Genomic DNA, 22954 nt, shown 5'->3' on the forward strand with positions numbered 1-22954 from the left:
ACATTTTACTTTGCCCTCAAAAAAATAAACATGAACCAAACCTTTAATCAGAAAAGTCCCTTACCTCCCATGCTATTACTAATTCATGTCGCCTTCCACTTCTGCCACTTACATTAGCTGGAGGTGTCTTTGGAACTGTGAGCAAAAAGGAAAAAAGTAACAAAACAAAACAGAATGTCCAAGTTATTGAAGTTTTCCCCATAGTAATAAGTTGCTACAGAAGACATGAGGCTTTTAAATCAATACAGAAATAACAAACATAGAACTCTGTGGTAAAGAAAATTTGCTCGTTTCATTTCAAAGAATTCCACAGTCAAGCTAGTAAACTCAATCAAAGTATAGCTGAGAAGAAAAATAATACTGGAACACAAAACTGTTTAAGCAGATCAATCAGAATTTCAATGTAGAGATCATCAAGGATGTGAAACAGGAATTATCTTGTCAACAGTCTTATTTTTTGAATAGACAACTCAAAATCAAATGCCAGGGAACCTGACATATTTCAGACTTTGGTTAAAATGTTAGGACATTAAGAATATGTCTCTACTATTTCCCAGGTCATTAGTAACCCAGAATGTTTTAGTTCTTGTAAATTTTTTCCAGTACACTTTATCAGAGAGCTAATTTTCAGAAATTTTAAAGTAACCATTCCTGAACAGCCCTTATCATTTATTGGAAAATGCTGGAAGCATTACTACCCACAGTTCTTTAAAAATTGAGACCACCATTATGGATTTGAAAGCACACATGAGCAGCTGGTGAAATTCTTTAAAAGAAATTATAACTATTATCATCAGTGAGAATTGGGTTATCACATTTGATAACACTTCAGAAATCTTAATTGTTACATTGGAATTTTATAATTTCTTTTATCTTATTGCCTCTAATGAAGCTCCTAAAATGACTAGTGTATAGAGTTTCTTTCCTGTGAGCAGGTAACACTTGAATAATTGATAAAATATGGCCTAAAATATAAACTTTCTCTTTTCTTCCTTACAGCAGTACATAAGTCATTCGTAAAAATGTACTGTGAGGCATTAACTGTTAAGGCCTTATTGCATATTGTTTAGCTTATTTACTGAGTAGCACTGTGCCTTTGAACTATAGAAAGAAAAGACACATTTAAAGAAATGTTCACAGTCCTCTCTATTTTCTGCTTAAGTTCAACGAAAGCATACTTTTTACTAGATCCTGGAAGGTCATGTAAAATTTCAGAATTAATTTGTGTCATGTCTTTTGGAACTCTTCTTTAAAGAATGTAAGTCCAATTCTGTTTTGTTTGTTTGTTTGTTTGTGTGTTTTGTTTTGTTTGTTGTTGTTGTTGTTGTTATTTTCTCATAAATGATGCAAACTCACAAAGCTTATGAATTGCTTTCAATTTACACTGTTGGAAATGGGGTAAGAGTCCTTGTATCTGTGATTCTTACAAGACTGACAGGGGACATTTCTAATGGGTGAAACATCTCTCTCCAATAAAGCTGGGTTCATCTGGCGAATGTGGTGCCTTAGACTTTTCCTTCCTTCCTTCCTTCCTTCCTTCCTTCCTTCCTTCCTTCCTTCCTTCCCACCTGCCTCCCTTCCTTCTTTTGTTCCTCCCTCCCTTCCATCTGTCTCCCTACACACATACTAAATGATATCTTTCATAGTTACTCTCTGCTGACAACTTTGACTTCTGTATAATCAGATGATCAAATTACTTTGCAGTTTAACTTTAGCCAGTGGGAAAACAGGTATCCAGGCCCAGGCTCCTTTTCCAGTGAATGCAGAGTTTGGGGGTGGTTCATCCCATCCAAATATAACTGTCTAAATAATATTGAGGATTGTTTAGACTTCAGTGACTGGACGCATAAACCGACTTAGAATTGATTTTACATGGCAAAAAGTTAATCAGATTTTCCTTTCAGAAACAGAATTCTCCTATGGATTAAAAAAAAAAAAGAATAAAAACAATTGTTATGCACCACTGTGATGAATGTTCTACAGTGAAAAAATGCAGATGAAGAATCATTTTCCAGTTAATTAACATGCAAAATTTATGATGCCATCTCTAATGGAGCATATTTAAACCTTGTTTAGCACCCATTTTTCTCTTGCCTTCCTAAGACATTTTTCGGTTAAGTCATAAAAATAAATGAAATTTTTATGTAGGTTCCACATTACTGATGAGCAACTGTACTGTACTCCTTTAAGGCATCCAACATGATGGACTCATTTAACCTGCAGTGTCCTCTTTCTAGAGTTTTCTTGTTAACAGCTTTACAGACTGAAGCCCTATTTAAATGAATAAGTGTTAAAAGAATAAAACTGTCAAAACGATGAATTTCTTTTCCACCAAACTAAAATGTACATTCACACAGTGAAACTCTCTCAAATGAATAATCATTAAAAGAATAAATGTGTCAAAGTAATAAATTTCCTCTGCTCTGCACCAAAGTAGAGTATACACAGTTAGAGGGGGACATTTTCAAATGAGTAACTGTTAAGTGAAGAAAACTATTAAAAGAAAACATTTTTGCCAGGCACTGATGTTATGCATTAGCAACCATTTCAGCAGCATCACCTTTTTATCAGTGTTATATCCAGACTTACTCACTCATAGCCTAAGTTTATTGTTTTGCAATTAGTGACTTCTCAATCTTTAAGCTGTCAATTCTCGTCACTCACTGAGGTACACTTGCACATAATATACAAGTATGATGATTAAACTTGGCTCCCAGGATCCATGTGTCTGGGGGACAAGGACATTAGAACCCATTTTCTTTAGTGTTTATCAAAGCTGAGAAATTAAGTGTTGTTTCTCCTGAATAAATACAGCCCAACTAGTCACAAAGAGCCCTTTGCTGTGTTAATACAAAGATTGTGGAGAGGAGGTCATCAGTCTCTTTTCACAAGTAACAATGATAGGATGAGAGAAAATGGCCTTAAGTTGTGCCAGGGGAGGTTTGGATTGGATATTAGGAACAATTTATTAACTGGAAGTGTTGTCAAGCATTGGAAAACACTGCCCAGGGAAGTGGTTGAGTCACAGTCCTTGGAGGTGTTTAGAAGACGTGTAGATGAGGTTCTTAGGAACATGTTTAGATGTGGACTTGGCAGTGTTAGGTTAAGAGTTGGACTTGATGATTTTAAAGCTCTTTTCAAACCAAAACTATTCTATGATTCTATGATTTAACAAGAAGATGAGAGAATGTCACCGACTGGAAAGTGAATCACTCCTTGGATTAAAACTGGTCTTCATGATCATAAAATGTGTCTATTTTTAGCTTGATCCTATGTCTGTAATTCTCATCAAAGCCTTCTCATTAGTCTCTTTGCCATCTACCTATTCTCACTTGTTTCCTATTTTATTCTTTGGGATCAGGTCAGCTCTTATTTTCTTTTGTTTCTACAGCCTCTGGTAAGGTTGGGACTCAAAAACCAGGTCTCTCCGTTGTTCCAGTGATGCTAACAAGTAGTACTAAAAACTGTTCTGAAATACATGGTACCTAGATGTAGTTCATTGTAAATAATGTGTGTATGCTGGAACACGTTGGTGTCAAAACATCCACTTCAGGCAACCAAACAAAAATCTTGAAGTGACATTGCCGGGAGTTTGATTTGAAGAGAGACAGCAGGTTTTGGTTCTTATTGTTTTCTGTTTTCATGGAAATACTGTCATATGCTGAAAATGAAAGTGTAATTAAACATTTAAAACTTATCACCCCAAACCAATCAAACAAAAAAAACCCCTTTAATGCTTTCTCTAAGAGCAGGCACAAAGAATGTAGCCTGCAGCAGTCCTATTTGACATCTGACAATATGCTTCAACTATAAATGAAGAAAAGGTGGTATGGAAAGGTAAAGCTTAAACATGAAGCCACGGCCAATTGTTTAATAATTTGTGTGTATCTTATAATTACAAGAGAAATGCATATGAAAATCAGTGGGTTTTGTTTAGGACAAAATGTATGGATAGAACTGATGTTTCTGAGGGCTTTTTGTATGGGAGCATTGGTTATAAAGTGCTGAAAAATGCTGACAATGCCACCTATATATTTTAAATCTGTATTTAAATGTAAATTTTGGGAAAGCTTTTGGAAGTAATAGGTAACACTGTAGCTATGAAACCATGAACATTTGAGGTATATGTTAGCTTTTTTGCCAGAGTTCCACTGTGCCCAACATTTTGAAAACGGCTCTGTGCTTTAGGGTGCTTAAATTAGGTTTTTGGTTTAGAGTTGTAAAATTTCCTCTCTCTTCACTCTGCATGGCTGACTGGCTGACAGAATATATATATATATAACTTCTCTTTTTAATGAAAACTGTGGATTCTGGTAGATTGTTTCATTGAAAGATTTTGGCTAGTCATGTTTGGGTAAAATATTGGAAATTATTAAATATTTCATTTTGACATGACAAATGAAACGTAGTCATTTGTGTTTTAAAAAGAGGTATAATTTGATCTTTGTTTCAGTTTTTTTTTTTTTAATAGAAAAATTAAAACTGGAAAGACAAATGAGTATATTTTGATTTTGGTTTGTTTGTTTAGAGATGACATAGATTTTTAATTTTTATCCAAAATTATTATTTTGCTTCTCATTTACTAAATAAGGAAAATCTACATTTTGTTTAAAATCAGTTTTATTCTCCCCATTTTTACTTCAGCAAGTGAACTGGAAAAGCCTTTTAAACTAGATTTCCTTAGAAAGGAAAATAAAACGTCACATTGAACCTGGAAAAACAGAAAGTACTTGAAAAACAGTTCATTCTCTTTTTAACATTCCAATCTTGTAAAGAAATTTAAACAATGTTATTTAATGACTAATTAATCAGTGTGAAGTGTTTCTCTTTTGTCTTTTTATTTTTTGCAAATAAAACTTGAGTGGCTTTTTCAGTTCTCTGTGTTTTGTTTATTATGAAGAGAAATGACAGATTCTTAATTTTGTAACATCTTAATTTTTGTGCAGAACAGAAGTATGTGTCAGCCAAGTTTATAATTGATTTTAGTATTGCTGTAGAAACATGTAGCTAGATTATTCCCTATCCTTCAATTTTGCAATCTGAATAACTGAGATAGAGGGAAGACAAAGAGAAGCGAGAGTCTTACTGACCTCCTGTTTTTAACATAAGAAATACTAATGCGAGCTGCTCAAATTTACAGTGAGTTTTCTGATAAGAAATTGAGTCTAGATTTTCCAAATCCCAATTCTGTATTTTAATCAAAAGGTTTTTCTTACTCTTCTTGAATCCTATATTCATGAACATATTTTCCATATGGATATTTTTGTTTAAATTCTGAAACATCAAATAAAGCAAAATGAAACAAAATCTTGATATTGCTTCACTTTTTGGGGGAGATGAATTATTAAACTTGGCTTTAGTCCTTAAGGTGTTTGCTCAAGATACAGTTGCAGTTATTTATTTCTTATAGAGTTTTTTATATATTTTAAGATACAGATGTGATTTGAAAATCAACTCATTAGCTGTGGAAAACAGTTGGGTAGGGAGAGAAGGGTTTGTCTGAGCTGGATAGAACTTCCTAATGTGAGGACCCAAGCAACAACACACTCAGCAGTTTTTTCTTTTCAGCTTTTTGCCTTTATATGTCTATCTAAACACATATATATATAAATACATATATATATATATATATAAATACATACATATATATATATATATGGAGAGAGAGAGAGAGAGATATCTCCTGCAGTACACATCTAGGAAACAGAGGAATGTTAAATGAAAACCCTTTCATGGTGTGAAAGGCCAGCCCTTAAGCTCTCATCCTCCCAGGAAAACATTTCACATCTCATCTGTTCAGAAATTAAATGCAGACTGTGCCAGCATCTTAGAAGTGGATGATACACTGTATTCAACTACTGGAAAACAAGAATGCCCCAACTGGTCTTAGGATCTGCATTTTTGTTTTTCTCATTTCCTCTGTATTTTTAATATTTGTAATTCAGTAGGAGATAGAATGCAGTTCTATTCACTGATAATAGTGTTGTTTGGCTGTTGGACTCAATCTGAAAAACCTCCAAATCACCATATATAAGACAGACATCTCAAATGCTGAGGCATATGTGTCAGAGAACCAATTACTTAGCTTTTCTGTTATGTCTTTTAGTAGCATTCTTTATGAATATGTACTACATATTAGTTTGAGCCTGCAATATTATGTTTTAGTAGCCTATTGGTTCTAAATATACCCATGCAGTCAACGATTACTGTGATTACTGTCTATTTTCTCTTCCTTTCTTTTTTTTTCCCCCCTATAGAAAAATACATTTTCTATGAAGTCTTTAGTAGCCCATGCAATCATCTCCAAATGTCACAGGTACAACAAGGTATTCATTTTTTCTAGGTCAAAAATAGTTATGTTAATGGTAAAAGCTGAAACGTCTTTTATACAGTCACAAACAAATAAAACAGCCCCAACAACAACAAAAAAAACCCCTAATAACAAAAGTAGTGTAAAACAGGTAACTTTTTCCTGGGACACAGCCATTTCTTGTTATGTTATGAATTAATTCTAGCTGAGAATAAGAGCAACTTAATGGAAAATAAGGACTTATTAAAAATAAAGTCTGTGTACAATCTGCTACTAATAGAGTGCATTACATCGTTACCTCATAAAATTGAGTTTGCATGCATGATTAGCAGGTTAAACTTTGATTCTGCTCAATTTCTCTCTCCTCATGCTTCCCCATGAATAGATAATGTAATTGATGCTCTGCCCCCAGGTTTCAAATGCCCGACTGCCTTAGTGGAATGCCAGACATGTTTAAATTCATGTTATTGTCTCTTTTCACCTTGTGGACCTGTAAAATATGTATCAAGGCTAGAACTGACAATAATGCAGCAGCTGGCTATAAGTTAGATGTGCCAGAAAACTGTGGTATTATCCATTCTGATTAAAGTAGCTATGAAAAGCAATCATGTTAACTAAAGATGAACTAAGTAACAAGATTGAGATTTAATCAGAAAATTAAAACAAGTGGAAACATGTTTATTATTCTGTTGATTTCCTTACACCTTCCCAGGTATTGTTTCTGTGGATATTTTTAGATAATGGACTAATATAAAATGTTGTTACTACCTTAGGGGAGCAGTGATAAAGTAAAGGAGGTGTGGGGAGAGAAAAAGTCTTTAGTCTCCAGTCAAATTAGCTTGTGCCGTTAAATTACAGATGCCGATTTACATTTCAGTATAAAATAATGGAAGCAGAATCACACATTTGTTGCCTCTGCGGGTTGTCTACACAGCTATCATTCATCCTTGCGGATCTCAGCTCTCATCTGTGCATGAGCCATAGTCACCTTCTCCACTGGAAGATATTTCTGGATATTTCTGGAATTTTACCTGGTGAAGGGGCAGCCTGCCTGTTTACACTCATGGTCGACATCTCAAATCACTGCAAATATCCAGGTTGCTGTGCCTGGGTCGTGAGTACACAGGTTGATGCCATGTTCCTTCTGAAATATGATGCCCTTTCACATACATCTCTGTGAAGAATTCAGGTCTATGATATTAGAACTGGAGCTCATGTTAATAGGGATTTTCCCTGGAAGCTTTCAGATGAAAAATGAATCATAGAGAGATTCTGAAAATAATGGATCACTTGGTGCACTAAGATATATATTAATGTGCTAATTTGGAAACCAAATGAAAACTATTACTAGCTTTCCTGTCTTTTTGACTTTGGCATCCGAAAACTATACCAAGGTTGATAATTCACACAATCGCTGAAAGCTGTCTCAGAGGACAGAGCTAAAGAGGCTCTAGATTTCAGGAATATCTGGAGATTAGGAAAAAGTGGCTGTTTAAATGAAGCAGATCATGAAGCCTCTGGCATTTCAGGAGTGTTCTAAAAATTGCAAGCAGCATACTATTTTGCGAAGAATTATATGTGCAATAGGGCTTTTTTGTTTGAACAATTCTTTGTTTAAATCAGGGTCCATTGTGTTATTGTTCTGACTTTGCAACTCTTTCAAGGTTCTAATGAATTGGGAAGATACATCCTATTGTAACTCCTGTCTTCTCATTCCCTCTATAGAATAAAAAAAAATAAAATATGAAACTGCATCTATCTTTTTCCATTAAAAAATACAACAAAAAAACCAAAACCAAAACCAAAACAAAAACCAAAAAAACAAAACAAAACAAAACAAAACATGTCCTCAAACAAAACACAAAACCCAAATCAATCACAACTGAAAGAGAAACTCAACATTTTCCTTAAAGAAAGGTCTTTTGAAATTGAGGTGATAGCAACAGACTTCTGCTCTACCACACCATGTTCAGCAGACACACCAAATAAATTCAGCTTCAGTTTGTCTGAAGACTATTAAGTTGTTTTACTGGCACCTGTCTGTATTTCAATGTCATGCTACAAAACACTTCCTTCTAATGTGACATTTGTGAAGCTGTAACTCTGATAGCAAAACGTATTCCTAACTAGGAATCCAAAATTGCAAGTAAACATCTCATGTGGCCTTTTCCACTGTTTGAATTAACACGTTATTGATTTATTATTCAAGAATACATGCATTATTATCAGCTACAGTGTTGTTTGTTAGGAGGACCCTCATGTACTTGAGTACAGATCATTGCTAGTTGAATCAAAGACTGTTCTTTCCAATGGCAGCAATAGTAGAATATTACCCAGAAGTGAATACAAGTCACTGGGTGAAAATACATTGCATACTGCAGGCTTTGTCTGTTCTATATGTATTTTTTTTAACTGAACATTATTATGATTTATCAATTCATTTTTAGAGATGCAAAGTTGCAATGATTATCAAAAAGACTATTGAAAATGGATGTGCACAAAGAAGGCTTTCAGTAGAGTTGTACGAATACATTTTAGTAAACACAGCCTTAGGTAAATAATGTGAAAGAAGGAGAAGGAACCTTAAAAACATGACAACGAGATGAAATCCAACATTTTCAAACTTCAGTTGCTCACAGCTTAAATACAACTGGTTGATTAAAATCCAAAACCATCTTTTCAAAAACAGGGAACATATTCATAAACATGAAAGAACGTAATCCCAAGGCTGCAACTTATTAGAGGATAAACTTTTTCCAGGAAGTTTGTATCCTCTCCGATATGTGCCACCTGAATAAATAGAGAAGTCATTCAAACATTTGGGTCCAGCACAATTTTCACTATCAATGAAATATGGTATGAAATTAAGGAAAGAATAATGGTGGTGAAATAAGTTTTTTTTGAAAGTAATTTGAGATCAAAGTAGATAATTATTTTTATTTATTTTTTCCTTTCCTCCTTTTCTTAATGGAACAAAATACGTAGCATCTGAAGCAACTGCTATAAAGTTACTGAGTTTCATGCTGTGGGGAACTTGCAGAAGGTGATGGGGAGAGCTGGAAAGGAAGAATCCTTACATATGCATGAATGGGAATCAAATCATCTTACTGCAGTTCTGTGGTTGCACAGTGGAATTTAGCATCAGCTAGCAACTATACAGTCATTTAAAGGAGAAAAAAAAATATGTCATCTTATAACTGAAGATAGGTTTGTTAGACTTCATCCAAAATAGTGCATCTGATTTTGGGCACCACAATGACAAATATATTGATCGACTAGAAGAAGTTCAGAGGCCACTGGGGTGGTGGGGCTGGGGCACTTGCCTTGTAAGGAGAGGCTGTGGGTGCTGGGCTTGTTCAGCTTGGAGTAGAGATGGCTTTGGGGGATTTAACAGCAGCCCCCAGTGCGTACTGGGAGGTCACTGAGGAGACAGAGATGGGTTCTTCATAGTGGTGCAGAGTGGGAGGGTAAGAGTCAGTGGTCATAAGCTGAAACAGAGGGAGTTCTTGCTAGATATATTGAAAGAAAAATCACAATGACATTAGTCAACTGCAGGCACAGGTTGCCCAGAGAGGATCTCTCTTCTTGGAGATTTTGAAGACTCAACTGGACAAAGTCCTGAGCAGCCTGTTCTAAAGTCAGTTTATTCAGCCTAGAGCAGGAGGCTGGACTAGAGATTTCCTGAGATCCTCTCCAGCCCAAATTATTCAGCTGCTTTTGTGGTTCTGTCTAAGAAAATCAGCCTGAATGTTTTTCTGTGAATGTTTATGTGTGGCGTATACATGGACCAGTGAACTATGGAGCTGAGGCACAAGATTAACGTAACTTAAAAGATTAGAATTTTATTTCAGAATGAGAGGGGCAGACACATTTTGACATTGCCACTTGTAATTCTTATAAACTCCGTTAATGAGAAGACAGAGTGCAACATGACTGCTTTATTCATTAGAATATTTACAACTACAAATCAGTTATACTTTCAAATTCAAGCAGAATCTTTGAATTTGGCATTCTCCTGTATGACTAATAAACTACTTACAAGTCATTCAGCTGAAGAAACATAAAAACAAAACCAAAACTTTCTATGCCTCCTAAGAATAAAGAATAACCTGAAAGAGTTCTGAGATGCAAACCCTATCTCATTCTCTTTCTGCCTCTTAAAATGTGCTGCTCTAGCTGCCTAGGGATTTTTCTCAGATTCACAATCCCTCTTTATCTCCCTGCACTCTGCTCAAGTTACTGTCAATGATTCCAAACTTTGTGAGACCCCTGCAATTTTCAAGAGACCCAAGGAGGATATACAGTGTTTTTCGTGGGCCACTGCAGTACTATCCCAGTCAGAAATATAATGAAATTTCTTTAAATGTGCTAACAGTTCACGGTAGAGTGTCCATGATAAAGGAACACCTAGAGCACAAATTAAGCAACTTCCCATGGCTTCTCTATCTAGCTGAAATAAAAAATAAAAATCTGTGCACCTTCAAGGAGAGAAGTTATGAAGAATAAAGGGGGAGAGGCTGCTTGGGAGGGGCTGTGTGAAGAAACGGAGAAGTCTACAACTGAAGAGCAGTAGAAGCTGACCAGAGGGCAGGCAGCAAAGGCTTAAGTGTAAAATGAAGAGTAAGGCAGCCTGGATGGAGTAAGACATCAGGGAATGGGTTTATTTGAACTTTCTGTAAATTAAACAGTGTTTCTGTAATTAAAACAAACTCCCTCCCCATTACAAAGAATATCACCCCAGAACAGTGATGACTGAATGCACAGATATATACCAAGGAGAACAGAACAGCTCTATTATTATGTCAAAATAGTTCTTGTTTCTGCAAATCATGGATAATTAACCTTTTTATCCTTTTCTTACCTGCCTCGTTGGTTCTGATCACTCGTGATGGTGCACTTGGGTCCCCAGTCCCAATTTTGTTGGTTGCAACAACTCTGAACTCATACTCCACCCAAGGGTTCAGTTCAACAGCCATAGCAGACTCCATGTCACCACTTATCACTTCTGGAACTGGAGACAGTAAAGAAATTTGTAGGTGATTTAGAAATCTGAAGCTCACATGCAGTGTGTGAATGGTAAGTGGACTTTCTGATACAAAGGGGCCTTTGGAAATGACATTGAGGATGTAATATGTCAGAAATCATTGCTAGATTTTTGGCACTGTGGTACTCCTGAAAAGACACAGATTGAAGGATATAGGGGAGAGTTTTCTGCTTATTCATAGATGCATCATAACAGGTGTCTTTGTGTTGTCCTTTCAGAGCTGTTGCTAAGTAACATGAAAAGAATGAAAAAAGGAAAAAAAAAATCAGTGCTTTTTATTTATCATTGTTCTCTTAAGAGTATCTGTTCCTGCAGTTGCCAGAGGTTATTTTTATGATGAGCAGGAGTTTTGAACAGTCTACTTGTGTTGTTTGAAAGTTTTTCTCACCTGTTTTTACGGTCTGCCAGCCAAGAGAAAATGGACTGCGTGCTTGCAGGTTGTAGAGGGAGATAGGGCTGTGATTGTCTGCCCCAGGACTCCAGGAGAGTGTTGCTGTGGTGTCTGTAATTTCCTCCACTATTACAACCCCTGGGGGACCAGGAGGACCTAGAAATAAAGTGAATAATCAAACAGACTACACCATTATGGCAGATGAGCAGCAATAACAGAGGAGATGCATTCTGTAGGGTCCCAGTGGAGTTCAATGTCTGTGGAATACAAGGGTTAATATGCACACTACTACATTGCAGGGATACCTCATTTCTATGATTTTTAGTAGTAGATTGTGATTGTTTTTACACTTTAAATGATGCATGGGTGAGTATCAATTAACTTGTCAGAGTGACAGCTGAAGAAATAGAAACAGAAAGAAGTTAAAAGAAAATCTTCAATTGTTCTGAACCTAAAATTAAAGGAAAAAAGAAGCAACTTTATGAAGCATTCAGGTTGAGCCAAACAATCATAATTGCATCTTCTCTTTGTGTGAGACCTGTCGGCAGGAAAGACAAACAGTGATCAAAATGAAGCACAGGTGGATGTGCTTCTTCAAGAGCAATAAAATTACTAATAACTAAATCAATAATACAGCATTCATCCTTTTTCTAAAATTCACTCATTCAGGGAAACTGCCTGGATTACAATCCTGGTGGAAGGCCATTAGCTTTTTGATTGAAAGTTGTTAAAAACAACCAAAACTCAAATCCAAATACTTTGAATGCTGATAATTAGTATGTTTCCACCAAGAATGAACAAAAAAATCACAACAGCTTCTCACTTGAGAAATGAAAGGATTGTTTATTTCACTCAGCTGCACCAAATGACAATATGCTAAGAACTATTTCTATAGGCTATGTGACTGATCCAGTAAATCAGGCCTCTGGTAGCAAACATGACTTTGCAAAGAAAAGTGTGGCTAAAACATCCCACTCACACCCCAGTTTTCTTCTTTAACTCTTCTTGATGTTGATATTACTGGTGTTTGAAACTGTTCATTTGCGTTTGCCAAACTAAATTAGAGGCAAGGTTGTCCTGGTTCAGGATGCTCTTCCACAGTCATTGTCACCAGATGCCTAGAGGAAAATGTGCATCTCTGTCATGGGTAAATGCAGAATAAACATCTCTCTTGTGGTTTCTTATACTTAAAACTTATACAAGTCCTGATGGACAGGCCTTAATACTTCTGCAATATATTATTTATCACTGTAATTACTTATTAAAAATCTGGATTTAATAGACAACAAAGACCCTACTGATGCTTTTCCATCCCGCTGTTGTTGAAGGCTGATTTTTTGCCTCTGCTCCTACACAGATGGAGGCTTATGAAATCAGAAATACAGTACTGGCCACTTTCTCCCAAAATGAAACTGCAGGAGGGGTGATGATGGAAACAACCTTATTAATAGAAAGTAATTGCTCCTCCGCTTTTGTGGGAGCCCAAAGCTGTTTGTATGTATCGTGAGCTGTAGCGGAGCAGGTCCTTTGGACACCTCAGTTCCCATGAGCTGTGGTGAATCCTGCGGTCTCAATTGATAAACTGTCAGAGCTCCACACATGTGGATAAGGGTCGCAAATACTCCAGTTTGGTGTCTCCATTTGCAGTGGCAGTTGTAGCCAGGATTTCTGAGCTCAGCATTATTATTTTTTCAGTGCTATTTCATGCAATCAAATCTTTTGCTGGCTAGAATCCTTAGTTCATGAGTAGAAACAAATTTATCTGAATATCAAAGGCTAAAAAAACCCACTAATGAAATTTTTGTAGTTGTTGGGATAGTTTTTGGGAATTTTATTTTTTTTGTCATTTTCAGCTGCAAACAGCTTTATATTTCCTCTGATGTACTTTCAACAAAAGCATGTTTATGTGAACTATGACAACAGAATGGTCAGAGTTTTGTAATAGTTGGGCTATATAGATTCAGCATGAAAGAGATATTGAATCCTTTAAATGAGAAAGCAAATTACACTCTTTACTTGCCTCTGTTTGCGTGGCAATGATCTACAAGCAACAAATCAAATTGACATTAAAATGCTGGAAACATATGACACTTAGAAGTAATAGAAACAAAAAAAGACGAACGTTTTAATTTCAGGGGTTTCAGTTCCAGGAATGGAAGGAAAACAGCATAGTGTTATGGATGTATGTGGAAACATTGTCTCCACAAGGCACTGTAATCCTCTTTGTAGTAGCCAAAGGCACTGCTCTGGGCTGTGGGAAGAACAAAGTTTTCCACTTTGCTGGTGTCAATGAGCAGCTTCAGTGCTGGGATTCTCTTCCCTTGTTCTGCTTGCTCAGCAGGCTTGACTTCGCTCTTGTCAGCACCCTTCATCAAGTCACAAATGGTGCTGGGAAAAGATGGTACCACCTCATGGACATCCTGTGACTCATGGCCTTCTAGAGTCCCATTTTCATCTGCAGTTGAAAAGTCTTGCTTTCCTTCCTGGGAGAAAACATGGAAGCAAGAGGCATCCTCAGCACTCTCGCCTTCCTGCTAAATGTTCACTGTTCTTTGATGGGAAGCACCAGGTCAGGTCTTCGCCTCAGAATAGCAAGTCCTGGGGCTAATTTAATAAAATAGGGTGATCTTCAATCTTCATCATCTATTGTTTCAGGCTATCTGTTGATGTAGGAAAATACTAGTGAATATTTTATTTGTAGCCATGAGGGAAAGTTTAAAGGAAAGCTGGGATCTTGATACAGTCATATGCTTTTCTTGCGTTGCAGCCCTAGGCCTGGAATTATATCATGGTCCCAAGCACAAAAAAATTAAAGGGAAATATTTTAGTACTTTTCTTCTGCGATGATATTTCTCCCATGCACACTGAATGTTGTTAAAGAGTTTCTAGCCACTGTATTAGAGGCAACAGAACAAGCTTCTTGCTTGTATGAAAATATGTAAAATATATTTACACAGATGCCTTCTGCTAAATTCTCAATATATTTTGCTGTCAGAGTTCTCTCATGTTTTTTAAACCTTTTAAATGCATTCCTAGTCATGACAATGTGTCATTATGCTTTCTGGGATGTGTGCTCTTACACAGTCTGCAGGCTGACTGCTAAAAAGCATTTCCATTTCCAACAGTAGGCATTCTTGAAAGCGGATTAATAAAGGACAAAAGCCTCAGTGATGACAAATGTATGACAGTTAGCCAGGACCTGACTGCTATGCAGATGTCACTCATTTTTGTAGAAATCCCATTAAATTTTATGCTTGGATGTAATCATTCATGGTGACAGACGGATGGCTAATGCAGAGAAGTTTTTCTCCCAAGGGCTGTGTTATTGTTCAGGATCTCTAAAACAATTTTTTAGTTGAGAATAGCCAATTGAGGCAAAAATGCACAGTCTGCTCAAATGCTTCTCTGGAAACTACATAGAAAATGACTGGTCATAAATGCACTACAGTGCAGTTGACCTTCGTAGAGAAGACATTTGGGGCTGCAATAAGCTCTTACGCTGGAACAGCTCTGACAGCTCTGACACTGGAAACCCAGCGTCAAGGATATTAGTCAGTTATGTTCTTTCAGAGGAATTCCATAGATTACTGCTTCATTTCAGGATATTTGTGACTGAATTTTGGAAAACTTGGTTTATGTGTCTTTTTATTGTTGGAATGATCATCTTGACAGGTCATTTAGATTGCTTGCCATGGTACAATATCAATGTGAGAGTTCTTGAGAGACTATTACCAGTAATAACCATATTGAGGCAGTGCCCCTTCCAGCGAATCATAGAATGTGCACTGATTTACTCCACTGTGGCCTGACCAGGATAATTCTTACATTCACCAAACAATTAGGAAGCCTGCTATGCCTGGTATGTAGCAGTTCACAAACACGGATTTCTTGACTTTAAGATTTTATTTTCTGAATGACAAGGTACACTGTCTTTTCATCAAGAAGATGAAACATTGAGAAAAAGAGGGAAAGAAAGAGGCAGTAACTACAGAATGACGGAAAAGAAGCTTGAGAAAACAGGAGCTTGACTGTTTGTTGTAGCACAAACTGCTTTTGCTGATGGTAGATGAAGTGTTTGCACATGGTGTGGAACAAGAGGATGGAGAGAAAGATTGATGTATAGTAAATGCAATAGGCACCATGGCTCTAGTGGGTACATCCATATCCCCATTCCCTCCATGTGTGGTGTACCCAAGTGGTTTCTGTAAGGTAGCAACATAAGGGCTCTGGAGAGATGGAGAGGTTATACCTTAACAAGAAGCAGAACAGACAAAGAGGTTAGGCTCAGGGTTGGAAGAAAGAGAAGACATTGGTGTTTCAGCCTGAATAGTCTTGACTCACTCCAGAGATGAGGGCAGAAATCCCTGGTATCCTGCCTGAGAAGACAGGACATTTTGTACTCCTTTGCCCTGATGACTTCTCTGCCTTGTATCAGCCTAAAAATAGAGTATTTAGGCAAGAACATCTTGAGAGCTGCTGAGTTTTGTGAGCTCAGCTGCCAGACTGCAGCCCAGAGCCTCTGAGCTGAGTCTTTGTGTTGTGGCAGTTGTGGCTTGACAACAGATGTATGGACAGCGCGGGGAACATGAACCGAAATTTCACCTTAGGAGGAAGAGTACCAGTAGCTTATGAATTGCATTGTGAATGACATAACTAACAGGTCCCAAATAGCAGAGGAAACTGAATTTTGGACATGACTCTTTCATTGGGATGTCCTACTAACTACTATCACTGTAGGGCATCACTTTCCAGCTGTCTCAGTTCTGGTCCACGCTGCCTCCTTCACTCTCTGTAGTCACAGTGTGGGCACCAGCACTCCCAGAACTGCAGGGGTGTCTTTCAGTCACTGAGTCTGTGAACACCACGGCATCTGATTTGTATTTTTGTACTTTTTTTGAGGCACTTTCTTGACTGAAGTTGCAGGTAGGATTGAAGTTGATGTTTGTAAAAAGGCTTCTTAGACAGAACAGAAGGTCTTTTTTTAAATGCCTAAAAAAACCCACAAAACCCTTTTAAACATATGGATCTCCTTTTCATACTATTGAAGATATTATAACAAAGGTCCTGTTACAAGATCAGGTTGCTGGAAGTATTTCAGTCTGGAATCCCTGGGTTAAAGGGCTGGTGCTCATCTACAGCAATATACTATCTTCCAACATTGTAAATGTTTCAGCTACTCTGATTTATTGAAAAGGGCCAAAGCACAGATCTGAACTCCAGCACCAAACCTGTGTGCCGTTCTGATGTCAGCCAGGCCCTATTGTAATTTCAACCCTGTGCAATTATGACTTTCCCAGCCAGTGCCCAGGCACAGTTAATGGATGAGTATGGGCTGTGGTAGATCTCAATAGGCAGTGTGTTGTGCCCAGCCTGTTTTGAGGTGGGAGGGAACAGGGAATGTAGCTGTGTGGACAGAAATTCTGCTACACCCGTTGGCCTCAGGGAGCAGTTCACTCTTACGGATGTATTCTGTGAGTCCAATTAGTAGGGTCTGTACTTAGGGCATCTTCCTGGCCTTTGCTACAGCTCAAATGTAATTTCAAAGATCAGCAAGAATTTGCTGACCTTGTTTACGTTCCATTTAATAATGTTGTATCTGATGGCCTTTAAACCCAAGTGCTTGTCTTTAAGTTTTATTGGCAATATCACAACTGAAAGGAGCAGTGTGGTCAACCTAACCAGCAGTTCCTGCGTTATATTTGCTCCAGGTCAGTGGAGTTCAGAGGAAACATTGCCTCTCTGAAAATATATCATGAGAGTGAATTTCTTGCTTAGATTGGTAGTTTTGCCAGTCTACAAGATGAATAGCTTTAACCTCTTTTTTTATTTTTAGACCACAAAGTGTGTACTCTTAAACCACAGTCTGTAGCCACAAAGGCTTTCATCCTTTCATGCTACAGGACTGCTCTCTGCTCCATTTCAAGATCTTACAGCTTGCAGGTAGCTATTTGATCTTAAAGCTCATTTTATTTAGAGTATGCACAGTGAATTTGATTAACTTTCTGTGCACAGTCTTACAAGGCATGTTATACTTTGTAGAAGAAAACTGATTTTCCTTATTTTTAAGGAATGTTACTGCCATTAATATCGTACTAATATTTGTATAGTTTAAAGCATTGCAATTAGCTTTGTATAAGGTAATAAATTTCTAAGCGTGTACAACATTGACACAGAGAATTAAGGAGACTGGACATTATTTTTTTCTTCATCTAGAAAAACTCAATGTCTATTGACATCCATAACAACAGAAAATGCATTTTGAACAGTAAGAGTGAAAAGGATAATAAAACCAAACAACAGAGAACAAACTATTACTAAAGTACACAGAAAATATCTGGCATCTAAATCTACTAAAATTCTTAAGTATAGACCAATGAGGTAGTACTGGAACAAAGTTACTGTATTAATGCTTAGAGACTACAGGTCTACTTTTAACAAAACTGAGAGTAATAAATTTCTTATATTTGAGTTTCTCCTAAAACATTTTAATAACATATATGTATTGCATATAAACATTAAATTAAATATTAAAATTACTAGGTGTGCTGAAACAATATTTTATGTGAGCATTGATTAGTACAAGAAAACACAGAGAAATAATGTATTTTCATTTTATTTATTTTAGTGCTTTTTGTTACAGAAGACGTTACTTTTTGCTAGTTAGCATGTCAAATTAAAAATTGCCTGTCTCCTGCATTGCTGTAGTTCCATTGCAAAGAGCTAATTGTCTTTTTCTTTGCTGTCATCTCCCACACTTAGTTACTTTGTAGTGTCCACCTTTGATACATGTTACAGTTTACACTATTTACATTGCAGAAAGTCGAATAATGAGTAACTCATTTTGGGGGTAGTACACTTTACTCCTTTGTAAAACCATAGATCAGGCTGCACTGTATCTAGAACAAATAAGTGGAACAATCTTAAAAAGAGTTTGATAATTTGGAGATGAACTCCATAGACTGTTTAAGGCAGTGTATAATGCAGTATCCAGCATCTGTCTGAGAAGTTTGCAATCAATGCTACTTACTCTCTTGGGTATAACATGTCGCAAACCAGCCTTGCAAGAGTAATTTACAAATAGGACTTAAGTGATTGAATTTATTTGACAACCTAAAGCTACTGAACCCGGTAATTTATAATGATAAAAAACTTTTATGTATTAAATAAATATCAAAATACTGGACACTTCAGTAGGTACTAGAATTTTCACAGATACAAAAACATCCTTTAACTTCACAGCCTTATTATTCCTAACTCAGCCACAATGATCCTAAAAAGAAATGTCACACAAGAAACAGATAATAAGGAAAAATAGCCTATATTGGTGTTTGTGGTGTCACTATTATTGCTAACCATATAGAGCTTTAGATAGGAATAATCACTCACTGAATTCTAAGTGTCTGAAGCACTGTCCCTATCCACATCAGATAATAGTATCATGGTAAATTTTGCAGTGATCCTCAAATCTGCAAGAAACCCCCTGCTGCACCAGGTGTACCATGCACCTTGGTAAAAGTGAAGGGGATCTCTACTCTTAACAGACCATAGGGATCCTCATGCTGGTCTTTGTGAAAGCATGTTAGATCCTTGTGTGATGTTCCAAACTCCCATTATTTTTCTTTGCTGAGCTGTACAGATGCTTTTCTAAGTCAACCCTCCAAAACTGCAGAAAACCCAGCAAGGAATATACAATAACTGGTTTTGCTAGGAGACTTTTTACTCAACTTTTCTTTATTGCAGCCCATGGCAAAGCAATGCTTCAAATGAGTTTGTTAGAAACTATGTCTTTCAAGAGCAAAGGGATACTTTTTTGCCTAAAGTGAATGCAAGAAATAGCCTTCTCTTTGCTATGGTTTCTGCTGGTGTTCTTCAAAACCTCCCTATGAGTAATAGATTTTGTACTTATGAATTAATAAACACAAAGTGAAAAACACGGTTGACCTTTTTTCATGTAGTTGATTGGATCAGCCTAGGGTGATAAAGATTCTCCTCTTCATGGTGTCAACCTCTTTTATGGCAGAAGTATTTGGTGTTTAAAGTGTCTCTACAGTGAAACATAGTGGAAGCAAGAATTAGGAAGACATCCTTTGCAACGAGATATGAATGCACAGATTGCTTCAATTTTCTACAGCATAATGAGGAAATAAGAATATAATAAGCCCTTTTTGGAAGACAGAATTAAAGAAACAGATTAATTTACCAAGGAGGCATTGTCTTGAGGAAACCTGACACATTGTTGGCTGCAAGATCACCTGAGACATCTGTGAGATGCAAGTCTCCTGGCTGGTACTTGAGTGTTTAGTAACCATGTTTGTGATCATATCATTAGTGTCAGAACATGACATGCATATTTATCCTGTAGTAGAGCCTTCTGCTTTGGTTATCACTTCTTTGCAAAAAAAGCAGTATAGAGACAGCTCGGCTTCTGGTGTGCCAACGATAGATGGAAAACCAGCCAAGCTGAAACATTCTGCTATTCTGCTTCTCTGCTACTTAATATTCATTGGAAGTTGAAGATCTGAGTGGATAAATAAAGGGTGGTAGCCAGATAAAGCACATGACACGGGAAAACTCTTCTTGGACTCATGTCAATAACGGGATCAACATTCATAAAAATCATAAATCACTTCTGCTTCTTAAATGGCTGATGACTTCATGTGCTGGGGCAAACATTTTTGACTGTGTAGCAAATATCTATATTCTCTTGTAAACATCCTTGTTTGCATGGCAAACAGCTATTCTGCACATATTTGCCTTGGGTGAGCAAACAACACAAGACATAAATGAAAGGAAATTGGGAAATGACATGTGTGTCAGGAATGTATGTCTGTAGCTGTGATTTTTGTTGTATTCATTCACTCCACTAAAACTATTTCTTTGACCATCAGACATACATAATTCCTGTTGTGGGATTCCTCCGAAATAGCTCATTTGTGCAGGCCTGGTGCCAGCATAGTTACCACCCTATGCGAAAAGCTGTTTTCTCTTCTGGATGTCCTTGAGCCATATCAGCCTGTCCTATATGCCTTCTTCTGCTGCTACGGGCTCTGATGACTCTCTTCCAGAAAACCTTGCAGGGGCATTTAAGGCTTTACCACTGTCTGCCTCATTGCCATGCTGGAGGGCAAATCCGATGCAGAGCGTGCATGCCTGTTATTTATCTTTTCCCTTTTCCAATACACACTTCAGCATATTCACTTAAACTGTTGACAGTCCCTGAGGACTATATTCATTTTTTTGGGCTGTAGTCAGCTCTATGAAAGAAGCAAGTATTTGGGTTGTCGGAGGTACCATAAATTGTGTCCTACACAGTTGGGATCTCATTTGTTTGTCTTCTGAATCCCGTGCTCCCGGCTACTCTGCCTCATAAAAGGGGTTGAACACATCTTGATCCCAATTAATTTACTGCCTGCAGGTTTAGCACGCTCTTGAGGAGAGACAAGTGAGATTCTGAGGCTGGGTCTGAGACAGCTCAGAAGAGACATCCTACCTCATTGCAGTTTTTGCAGCATTGCAGTTACTGAACTAAGGTATAAGTGTTTTGCAATGCCTCTTCTGCCTTAATTCAATCCTGACCTTTGAGCCGAAGCCTCTCTCTCATCCTCTACATGCTCAGAGAGTAAAGGACCTCTCTGGGGACTTACACAGAGTCAAGATGTCTATCTAGAGGGGTTCGTGGATCTCAAAGGGATGAAAAGATGATCACTTATTTTTTCAGATACCTAATAATAAGAACAACTCATGATGATGAATTACAGAGAATTTTGTAGAACTGTATTTTGGAGAGGAAATGCTTAATGCAAGTCAGGTAGTAGCCTACCTGAATATAAACAGATGATGTCAGTTATGTCAGGACAGAAGCCCTCTGAAGGTCACTGTTGACTAGCATGAGACTTCTGAAATATCTCTTTCATAACCCATGCCAAGATTAAAATGCAAGACACTTAACCTGGAAAGTTAATGTACTGCCTGACAGGTCCAGCTGCCAGCAGAACATCTCTTCCTAGTGAAATTCGTGTTCTTCAGACCATTAGAAAAATGAAACAGAAAGGGGAAAATAAATAACTTGGTCTGGAAAAACAGCATTTTGGGAGAGGAGAAATTATGGAGGATGAGTAAATATACTTTAATATACATAATTTAATCACATTTCAAAGCAATTAGAAAAGTATTTAGGTTTTGTTTTGAGTAGTAGGTGCTGAAAGGACTTGAATTTTGTTTTTATCCAAACATTGTCTAGAAAATCTTTTCATATATAGATTTGAAGAGTTCCTGAAAGGGATTCATGAGATAAAAATCATTATAGAAGTAACATTAGACATGTATTTCATTGCAGCTTACCTAAAATTAAGAGCTGTGAAGTAGTGAATTTGAAAGTGTTTTGAAAAAATCCATAAACCATCATAGAAAGCTGCAGAATAGAAACCAGCAGTTGTTTAAGTTCTACTATTATTCACAGACACATGTACATACATATGGAGTAAATTCAGAAATCTTCTTGCACCATTAATTACTCCATTGTAAGTAATTAGACTCAAAAGAATCCAGAATTACTTGGCATTATTAATTCTCTGTTCTTCAGATTGACTGTCACTGGTCACATTTTTGGAATTTAACTTCTACTGTATAACGCAGGGCAAAGAAGAATAAGGGCAGAAATGATGACACAATTAGTTGTCTGGGCTATATTCCAACTAGCAAGTGTGGTTTCACAAAAGATAGGTATGGTTTAAGGATACTCCATACCTTCTCCATAATCAATGATACTGAGACATTGCAATTGCCTGAAACTGTAGTGGTGAATGTCTGAAGATCAATGTGCTAGTTACGAGTAATAGGAGTCTACAAAGAGTTTGTTTCTCTTTCCTCCATCTGAAGAGACTGCAGCAAGGTATGGCTGTCTTCCAAGTCCCTTGTAATGAAGTTGTAGAAAACTGTCCTGTGACTTAAAAATAATGCATCAGGTGAGTGCATAATTCAGCATAAATTTAGACAGTTTGCTGATAGCAATAATTCTGATATTAATGAATATCTAAAAGAGGGAAAACTAGATTAATTTATTAGGTGTGTCCAATTTATTTCCTGTGGAAATAGTGTAAGCAGAACATTTTTTTTTTTGAAAATTACAATGATATATTAAAAATATTAAAATGATATATTAAAAATACCAGATGAACTTTACAATATAACTAATGATTGAAATGCTGTT

General features: G+C 36.9%; 1 protein-coding gene across 2 annotated transcripts in view; it reads right to left on the reverse strand.

Annotated features, from left to right (window-relative positions):
* CNTN5 (contactin 5) overlaps positions 1 to 22954 on the reverse strand; it is a gene marked incomplete at both ends in the record, with an annotated part of 369931 nt that overhangs the window by 24765 nt on the left and 322212 nt on the right. For both annotated transcript variants that reach the window (XM_080353816.1, XM_080353815.1), the window contains 3 exons: positions 65 to 135; positions 11172 to 11321; positions 11743 to 11901. In XM_080353816.1, the coding sequence (XP_080209942.1) occupies positions 65 to 135; positions 11172 to 11321; positions 11743 to 11901 (380 nt within the window). The remainder of the gene's footprint in view (positions 1 to 64; positions 136 to 11171; positions 11322 to 11742; positions 11902 to 22954) is intronic.

Source organism: Nesoenas mayeri, assembly GCF_963082525.1.
Source record: "Nesoenas mayeri genome assembly, chromosome: 1".
In the NCBI taxonomy this organism is placed as follows: Eukaryota; Metazoa; Chordata; class Aves; order Columbiformes; family Columbidae; genus Nesoenas; species Nesoenas mayeri.